The sequence below is a fragment of the Egretta garzetta genome, unplaced genomic scaffold, assembly GCF_000687185.1.
Source record: "Egretta garzetta isolate BGI_Z169 unplaced genomic scaffold, ASM68718v1 scaffold14, whole genome shotgun sequence".
In the NCBI taxonomy this organism is placed as follows: Eukaryota; Metazoa; Chordata; class Aves; order Pelecaniformes; family Ardeidae; genus Egretta; species Egretta garzetta.
In genome coordinates, this window is record NW_009259588.1 from 6,382,970 (window position 1) to 6,393,250 (window position 10,281).

At 42.5% G+C, this 10,281-nt stretch overlaps 1 protein-coding gene across 1 annotated transcript in view; it reads left to right on the top strand.

Moving 5' to 3' along the window:
- The first annotated feature begins 1,746 nt into the window (after positions 1-1,746).
- GMPR (guanosine monophosphate reductase) overlaps positions 1,747-10,281 on the top strand; it is a 43,691-nt gene continuing 35,156 nt past the window's right edge. Inside the window, exons 1-3 of the mRNA XM_035893519.1 lie at positions 1,747-1,887; positions 2,573-2,656; positions 4,330-4,503. Of these exons, the coding sequence (XP_035749412.1) occupies positions 1,747-1,887; positions 2,573-2,656; positions 4,330-4,503 (399 nt within the window). The remainder of the gene's footprint in view (positions 1,888-2,572; positions 2,657-4,329; positions 4,504-10,281) is intronic.

The window sequence follows — 10,281 nt, forward strand, 5'->3', positions numbered from 1 at the left end:
CAAAACGTGCCTTGTCCTTATATTCCCTTACCAGAGATCTGGTACTGGCTGTTCGGAGAACTAGGGCACCATGTAAACATCTCTGACCCAGTGTGCCATTTCTCCTGTTCTTATAGAACAAAAGCCTCATTAGGGGAAGCCCCACAATTATCCCTCATAAATGCCTGCCATTACAGTATTACAAGTTGTGTGGATAGTTGCATGATACCCATCTGGCTGGCTGGCTAAAGGAAGTCACATATGAGAAGTTACAGTAAGTGGAGGTGAGAATCACTAAAGGAGTAATGGCCTGCATAGCTTTGCATCTTCCCTCAGACTTTTCTTAAACGTACTCTTACTTTCTACTTCTTTCCTAAGTTAATTTAAAAGATATGTTTTTCCTCTGTAAAACTGTAAGGCAGTGGTTCTGGTACTATTGCCTGTGTAGAACAGATTGTGTGATACTTGGCCTTTTTTTCCTTGGTTCTAGTTAATAAATTGCGTTAAAAGGGAGTAAAATAAAACATTTTCATACTTCTTTCATACTTATCTTCTTCATACTATTTTCTCATGTTAGCTGCAGCTGAAATTCCCGTAAGTATGTTATGCCATCAGTGACGGGTGGAGAATTGGGCCTCTCTGATAGTAAATGTGAAGAAGGATGAGTCTGTTAAGATATATCTTAACTTGTTCACCAAAGTGACCCTTCCCTTATGGGCTTATACAAAATGAGAACATGTTTCATAATATATCACTGAGGCACCAACTTCTTTCTCGAATACAAATCAGTAATAAATCCCCCACCATATTAATCAATCAGAATGTAGCCTGCAATAGGACAGTGCTCAAAATATGTTGTAAATAAATAATCAAAGTCCTATATTTTTTCTATTGCTTCCTTTCTTGATTTCAGTTTAGTTCAGGTCTCTGAATGTTCCTGGATGAAAGCTGTAGTGAGGAGTAATGAAAACTATGAAAGAGCCTTCATTTTCACTGTTACTGAAGAGACTAACCTCTTACAGTTGCACATTTCTTAGAGGGTTTTTTTTCCCCTTTTGCATGATGCTAAATAGACCAGTGGGAACTGATCTAAATTTGATATTACCTCTTGCAAATGTAAGGAACAAAAAGCCTGATGTTACTGTGATCATTTGAAGATGCTGGAGAAGAAATGACTTGGAAGGTGAAGGCTGATGCAGTTGTAAGAAATTAACTTAGAAACTAGCAGCCTCATGGTTTAATAAGCCAGGGTATGATTTTTCATAGTATATGGCAAGAGTGCTGGTAGCCATAGACAAAAGTAAGAGCTTGCTTTATTGTATTGTCATTTACATTAAAGACTGGAACAAAGCCATTTATGCCATGGGAGTTCCAGTTCTGACTTCTGTGGGGTTAGGACTTCAACATGGGTTTCTCAGGCAGCCAAACAAACAGCTGAGGTTACTTCTGTATAAAACAATCCACAGTCCTTATTGTCCTTTCTTTCCTTTCCAGCCCCTTCTGACTGGTTTCTTTTTTTTTTTTTTAATTTTGATTCTCTTTGGCAAGAACTGTTTTTAACACAGAAAACATTATTTTGCTTTTATATTTTCTTTCTTATTTGGAAGGCAGGAGTTGTAACAGAATAAATAAATGAAGTGAGATAGTAGTGGAATGAAAGGAGCAAGAACAGGAAATGTGGGGAAAATTAAGCAGCAATGTCCAAACTTGCTGTATCTGAAGTCAGTGGAAAAACTCGTGTTAGATTGCAGTCAATTACTTAAAAGAATGTGTGCCTATTCATTGCAGGTCGACCTCACGCGCACCTTCACCTTCCGCAACTCGAAGCAGACATACACAGGAATTCCCATTATAGTGGCGAACATGGACACTGTGGGGACATTTGAAATGGCTGTGGTTATGGCAAAAGTAAGTTTTGATTCTCCTTTCTGCAACAACTGGGAAGCCACTGGGTGATAGTGAGCAACCTTTGGTAATTTTTAGCTTTGTTTGTCGGAGAACAGCGGGGCATGAGTTAAAAAATCCAGAACAAGAAGGTGTGGTTTCACTGCAAAGCAGCTGTGCTTTTACAGCAGTACAGTTACCAGGGACAGGGCTCCAGATATAACATAGTTTTAGTGGAGATGCTTGCTGGGAAGCTTCCATCTTGGGTGTAGCTCAGCTTCAGGTGGAGCTTTAGAGCTTAGTTTTTGAGGTCTATATTGTGCTCCCTTCCAGAAAAAAATTTATTAGCTGACCGTGGTTTTGAAAGTGTAGGTTACTGGATAAAGCTGCAGCAGTCGGGAATCACTAGTAGTTAGTTAGCCTCTGGCCTCAAGGCTCACCTTAATTTCTTGCAGTGCTAAAGCACATTCGAAATATTGACCATAACAATGAAACACATCAGAAACTTGATCCTGAAAGGTTGACTAAGTGTGCTAAGTTACCTTTGAAGAGCCATTTGGAGTTGCCTGGTCTGTTATTCACTATTACTGTTTCTTTCAAGCAGGATGAGCCTATACTTAAAATGGGAATTTCTGCTATCTCATTATTCTGCAGCTGAGGGAGAGATGACTAACTTGGACATTAATACCAGTTTTCTTATTTTTGCCAGCATGCAATGTTCACTGCAATTCACAAGCATTATTCTCTGGAAGAATGGAAACTGTTTGCTGCCAATCACCCAGAATGCCTTGAGGTACATTTTCGTACTGTAAATTATTATGGTTTATTGCTTTCTTCTGAACTTACATACACTGGAGTCTCTTGGGAATACTGTTGTCAAGTGAGATTTTGGGGAATGAAGATATTTGCTGTTTTTAAACGCATCAAGGGAAGTGACTTGTCCTGATTTAAAAAGAATAGCTATGTGAGTCCATTAGGAAAGCACTTATATTAAGATGGAAAAAAGAAAAGTTTATATATGCCTGGAATGGAAACAGAGAAGTATCCTGAACACAGAAGAAGGAAAGACTTGGGAATAGGTCTCACTGCCCTGCTTCTGTTGCTGTTTGGAACTGTGGTAGTGTTGGTGAGGGAGAAGCCCAAGACCACAAATGCAAATAGCCTTGGGTAGCCCAACCACAAGCTGGCCCTGCATGCCCTTGTGCTAGGCAGAGTCTTTGCTATCAGGTGTGCAAGCGGACCTGGAGCCTGTGGGCTGGAGGGCCCCAGGTGTTGGGCCCAAGCAGGGATGAGCATTGAAAGTTGTCAGAGTGCGTGTTCCCCATTTACCAACCTGCACTAGAGCTCACACTGCTGTGCTGCCCCACTGGTTCACAGGGTCTGAGCCTGAGCCATTACAGAGAAACACCATTTAGTAAATTTAAACATTGACTTAAGTTCCAACTTTTTTGTATCCATATTTCTTCTGTGTTCTTCTGGCAGGCCCCTACACCAGGAGAGGCAGTATAAGAGCGTGCCTGGCTGTCTCCCCTCCTCCTCTGAGTTCGGTGCAGTTTTCAAACTTTTTCTGCATAGAAAAGAATACTAGACAGCTGTATTGTATCTCTCTACCTGTGTCACGTTTTAGAATTACATTATAAAGACTGTTGATTACAGGACTGTCTGAAAGCCAGCCTATCATTTAGGTTCATCAGCGTTGCTTATATGCCACTATAGGGTAGAAAGTGGTCCCAGGAATATCCTGTGTCTGAACACTTTGGCACTTCGCTCATTTGTGGTTCATAATCACTGGCGTAGGATCTTCTAGTGTTTAAATACCGACTTGCTCTGTGACCTTGGATTTCTGTGACCTTGGATCTCTGCAGAGGTTTTGTGGGTCGACAGCTGTGGAAACTATTTTTCTATTGGAAGGAACTCATAGGAAGACAGAGGAGGAAGCAATCTGCTTGTTTTCAATGGTAGCTGACCCTGCTTGAGCAAGGGGGTTGGACTACACAGTCTCCAGAGGTCCCTTCCAAAGTCAACTACTCTGTGATTCTGTAGATCAAGGGAATGTTTGGTGAACTTAAAGATCCAGATTCTACTCTCTGACAGTGCCCCAAATTTTGCCACTCTGCCTTCCTGGAAATATACCAAATTAGGGCTTCTTCTGTGTTTGTGTTAATATGAATAGGGCTGAGCCTTCATCCATCTCAAGTGATTATATTTGCCCATGAGAATCCACTTGTGAATGAAGAGCTGATGAAATGCTAAGTTTGCTTTCTTTTAGAGCCTTTAAGCAAAACAGAAGTAACACATTGATATTCCCAGGAAGGTATTTATTTCATATTATATTGTATGATTTTTCACTAGTTGCCAGCACAAGTCCTCCCAAAACTATGCAGAAAAAGACATACAAAGTGTATGTTTATCCCAAAGTGTGTTTTTATAAATTACTACTCCCTTTTCTTCTCTCCGTTTTTCTAGCATGTAGCAGCAAGCTCAGGTAGTGGAAAAGCTGATTTGGACAAGTTAACAAGTATTCTGGAGGCCATTCCACCTATCAGATACATCTGCCTGGATGTGGCAAACGGCTATTCAGAGCACTTTGTGGAGTTTGTGAAGTCTGTCCGTGCCCTATTTCCACATCACACCATTATGGTAAGTGTGTAGAAAGAGTGGAGGGGGTATGTGGGAATTCTGCCCAGGAACAGGGCCTGGAGTTTGGTTGGTAGGCACCAGAAGCTTTGTGGTAGCTCCATCAATTTCTGAGTCCTCATTAAAAAAAAAAAGGAAAAGAAAGGAAGAAAGAAAGGAAGTAAGTCTGACTCAAACATCTTGTCTTCCAGACAAATACATGTGGACAGATACTCATCTGAGAATGTGCAGGGCAGCACCATGCATCTACCCTTTAAGTTCAGCAAGATGTTGACTCTGAGCCAAATGACAACTATTTAATAACATGTTGGCATTGTCAGTCTTCCATTGCTGATAATTTCTGTGGGAATATTTGGTGTGTGCTCTGATACAGCAGTTTGATGTTGGCATGGCAGGCTGGGTGGGTCCAATTTTTTTCCTACTCACATCCTCCTTCCCACACCAAATGTGACCTCTAATCATAAAGTGTGTAGGCTTATTTTGTTGATTCTAAGCTGAGGTTTGCTGCGGGAATGCGCCGACGTTTCTGGCCAGTTGAGGCCAATGGCTGTTTTCATCTATTATATCACTATGAGGAGAGACTAGACTAATCCTTGCCTATGATAAGAAACATAGGGGTGTTGTGCAATTGTGAATGTGGTCATCAGGGAGCAAAACAGCCAATGCCAGGGCTTTTCATGTGCCATCTGTGATGTTACTAGCCCTTCTCAGAGCGCTAATGCCATGCTTCCTCCAGTCCTTTTGCACTAAGAGTAGGGCGTTTGTATCGACATGGGACTACTTGCAGCAGAGCCCTACTGCTCCTGCTTGTTTCCCAGGGCCCTTAAAGAAATGGGTCTGAATTTGTTTCCATGATAATAGCAAAAATTCTCAAAAAAGCAGCAGATTCTTAATGAGACTACCAGCCTTTCTTCAAGACAGTGCAGCAAAAAATCATGTGTAGGCAACACTTTCTCACTTGTCCATGCTAGACACAAAGCTTCACGCATGTAAAGTAAATGTGAAGTAGAAGTGGTCATAAATGCACACTCTGACTTGGTTCAATAGGGAACTGCACATTCAAGCAGCTCAGAGGAGACTACATTCCTTCCTTCCTCCCATGTCGGACGAAGGCAGTGTTGTTGCCTCTGAATGATAGTGGCATTGGAAAATGGAAGTGGGCTGGAATGCCTGTGGGGTTCTGGGTTACCATAGGCTAATGAATAGGCATCACTCAACAGCAGATGTGGGAACCTGTTTGCTATGGCCGTGTTTCCCATGGCTTTGGGAAGAGCTTTTGGAAGCATGAAATTTTGAGCTTCCTGCTCCACATTCACTGCAGTGAGGGAAGGAGCTGTTTCTTTGGTTTGGATCTGAAGTATTGTCCCTTGTGACGTGATTACTCCAGTGTCTTTGGCTTGAAGAGTTGTGGGAGGGAGCTTAAACCACATAGTTAAAAAAAACCCTTCCGTATCAGGAGTGGAAAGAAAATTGTGTGTCATCCCCTCCTCCACCTCCCCACAGACTGCTGACTTTGCTGACTGAGGAGGGAACTCAACCTAGATGAATTGCCCAGAAGGCATAGGAGGTCAATGTCAGAGTCAAGTATCAAGCCTAGATTTTAGTCCAAGTCTCATCCCACATCTGTTAAGCTACCTTCTTCGTTTCTCTGCTTCTGTGACTAAGGTTATTTTTACTTCATGCCTCACTGTCCTGACAGAACCACTTGCTTGAGCACATACACAGCCCTGACTTGTTCAGTTGCCTTAGAATCATAGAATCATAGAATCATAGAATGTTTAGGGTTGGAAGGGACCACTAGTGGTCATCTAGTCCAACCCCCCTGCAATGAGCAGGGACACTGCTAACTAGATCAGATTGCTCAGAGCCCCATCCAACCTGGCCTTCTCTGATTGTAGTTTCTTTCTCTGAACATGATTTAGTATGGGTCATGTTTTTCATCTCCTGCACAGGGATAATTTCCATTCCTAAAAGCAAAACATGGTAACAAACTTGGGGTGTTCAAAACCTTCTGTTTTCCAAAGCCTCCAGAGTCTGTGCAGTCCCTGAAATTCTCTGATTCAACTAGGGACACACACCTCTACCCCACTTGCAAATGAGTTTAGTTTACACTCTGTGCCAGAATGGCCCTTTGAAGCTATTCCTGGCTAAAATACAGGAGCTTATCTAGGTTCCTTTTTATGATACTCTGGAAGACGTGTCCTGCTGCTACCTGTTCTGTCTGCTTTGATGTCTCTGTGCTATGCCTGCAGTATGCTCTCTGCTGCTGTGGCTTTCAAACAAAAGGGTTAGCAGTTAAATAGAAGGTATAAAAATAAAGAAGCTTTCTCATAGCTGAAAGTGATCTCTGGGACCTTGCGGGCTGTCTTGTTTGCTTTCCTCAGCATGATCATTCATTCCACAGTCAGCTGCAGCACAGCACATAACAGTAACCCAACCCTGGGTCTCAGGGAATCTATGTTCCCAGGGGCCATGTAATGGGTTCAGCTCTGAGGCTGAAAGGTGATGTGCAGAGCAACTGTCGTTAACGTATTATTGCTGTGGCCAATACTCCAGTGCAGATGGAGGATGTCTCTTGTGTAACTATCTTTCAAATGAATGTTTTCGCCTTTTTAAATACTTGCTTTTATAATCACATTACCTTATTTTCTTCTGCCTGGCTCTGACACAAGCTCTTTTCACTCCTGCTTTTCATATTAATTTACAAAGAAGATCAATTGCTCCACAGAACACAAAGGATAGAATTGTAGAATCATGTAGGTCGGAAAAGACCTTTAAGATCATCAAGTCCAACCATTAACCTAACACTGCCATTCCACCACTAAACCAAGAGACAAAGGGAAGACAAACAGGAGCACAAAGGTACAGTATGACTTCCCTTAAATCACTCATTAGATTGAGGATGGAGGAAGAAGCAGAATTCAAATCTCCTGAGTGTCTGAAATGCAGCACTCCTCCCCAGAATCAAGAGTAATGGTCCAGTGGGGTGTTTTGCTGTAGTGCAGCCTCATGTGCTTGGGTTGCGCCTACTCGCTGAAGTCTAAAGCAAAACTTCAGTTGACATTCATGATGGAGGGTCAGAGCCTTTATATTACAATAAGCGTAGTCCTTAATTATTAGTGCAATTGTAGACGTTAGGGTTCTTCCATTTCACTGGAAGTCTGTTTAGCAAGCTAAGACATCTTTGCCAGCAAGCTTTGCCAAGTTTTTACCCTGAATTTTTCTTTTCATAGTGTTCTGTGTTCATTATACAGAAGAAACCCTAGGGAGTGGAGCAGGGAGCGTGGCAGGAAGGAAGAAGCTGGGGCAGGAGCGCACTTGCGGGTGCAGTAGCACCCACAAGATGTGGTCCAGAGAGGGAGGCAAGCAGAACCGCAAAAGCAGGAGCAGAGAGAAACAGCAGGGGCCAGAAACCGTTGGCTCCCCTTGGAGTCAGTAGCAGAACTTCTCAGGACCTTAGTGGAGGCAGAATTCAGTCAGAGAAAGCCATGCAGACTGCTCCCAGTTTATCTCTGGAACAAGCAGCAGAGTCAGGGCTGGGGTCTCAGAGCGGGGGCCAGCTGGGATCCCAGGGTAAGAGACAGTGATGCTGCCGAGGCTGTCTTGGGTCAGTCACAATACTGAGTGCAAACACCCACGTGGTATAGCTCAGCCTCACAAGGGGCATCATCTCTCCATCTTACGGTAAAGCACCCCTTGCTGTGGTGGGTGGGAAGTGTCCTTTGGCAGTGTTCCTGATAGTGTGGAGGCACAGACTGTGCTTTCCTCTATGATACAAGAAGAAAGTTTGAGAACTGTTGTCACAGACACTTCTCCCCAGCTTGATCCATTGCCATTTGCCAGCAGCTTTCAATCAGTGCAGCAGTGTTCCTGTCTTAGTCAGTGTGAGTCGATATTTATAGCAGGCTTTTATGAGGCACAGTATCAAATGCCTGACTGAAATTCAGAGGCAATGCCCTACTGCGTTCACTAATTTTGTATCTCTGTCAGAGAAGCTGTAGCCTTTATAATCCTGTTAGGTGAAATCTTGATCCCATTAAAGTCGGTAGTGAAGCTCCCTTTGACTTTTCTGAGGCCAGGATTTCCCTCAGGACTGACCCACAGTTCAGTCATCCTGGATGCTGCTGGAATGAGCCAGGGTGACACTCACGTGAAACCTCACACTGAAAGATGGTACAGCTGAATGCCGCCCTGAGTGTGTAAGGCCAGGCCCACAGCCAGGATGATTTGTTGTAGCCCCTAATGACTGACTGCACTGAAAGCATGGTGGTTTACCTGACTTTCAGTTGTTACTGATGCTGTTATTTTGCTGCTGCCAGGGGTAGCAAAGTTTGATTAGCAGTAAGGTAATTACTGGGCTATATCTCTTCAAGAAAACCAGTTCTGCAGAAGATTATAAATGCATTGGTACATGGGCTTATCATTAAGATGAACATGGTTTTCACTAATACCATACTTCCACCAATTACTGTGTTCCCTAACTACTTGCCCAAATACACTACAAAATATATTGTCTGTGGTTGCTTCTTTGTACAAGTTCCAATTACTTGCTTTATATTCTTAGTTATTTTTAAGGGGGTTTCATCTCTGTAGTCTCAGTCTTTCTATGTTCACCTTTTCAGATTTTTTTTAGATGGAGTATTCTGGCTTTACCTTGCAGGCGGGGCTTTCAAAAGCCCTTTTGCCTCTATCCGGCTGGCATCAATGGTAAAGAAAGCATTGGTTTCAGTGGAAGTAGAGTTCAGCTGGGTGTGAGGAAACAGCTTTCCCTGCTCTTCAGCTGTGATACTAGGGTCTCTTTGCATACAGATAGCTGTGCTTCTCTTGTAGTGGGGTATTTTGTGCTCTCTGAGGTCTGCAAAAGGTACCTAAAAGAAGCAAGCCTGTCATTGGCAGGTTGGAGTCTGCTATGTAGAGCTCCACGTCTTCCCTGAAAATTTGTGAAGGATCTGCAGATTCAGAAAGACAGAAACCACTGATGTGTGTACATGCATTCCAGGAAAAAATGTATGCTGGGGACATAAGTGCTTTTCCCTGCTAGGATGAGCATTTTGAATCAACATATGCAGTTCCAGCATTCTCTAGCAGTAACTTAACGTTAAACGTCTGGTTAGCATTTCTGAAGAGACAGTTTGACAGCCTGCTATGCTCTGCTAATAAGAAGACACTTCTGTTTAAGTTAGATACATATTTGAACCCAAATCTCCCAGAGCCACTGACTTTAATACTCGTTTGTTCCTGTTTATGTATCTATTGCATGTACTCCAATATTTCACCAAGTTGTAATGTGCTGCGTGTCATACTGCACAGGTAGTCATCTACTTTCCAGATGTAAATTGCTTCCTTAATGTTGTAAGCAGCATACTCTCCGTCACCCCACCTAGGAGTTTACAACACTTAGCATAACAAATTACCACTGAGCAGAAAGGAAGCAGCACTTAGCTGGAAACACTGCACCTATTATATCTATATTATATATAGATATTAAAATTATATCTTTATTTCCCGACTGTTCAATTTTATTTTGTTTTATTTTTAATCAATATCATGCAGTTTTGAGCAAAGTTAAGTGGTCCTGTGTCATAGACCACAAATTGCTGTCTAACAGTATCACTGTTTTTATAAGTGCCTCAGGTGGTGGCTTGTCAGCTGTTTCAGGCTAATAAAAGGAGGAAGTAAAATTCATTAAAAATAAATAATTGGTGAAATAGGAGCCAAAAATCAGTAAGTGGAGAATAGGCCTTGCCCAGTATTCCCTGGGTAGCTCCTGTTGACTTCAGC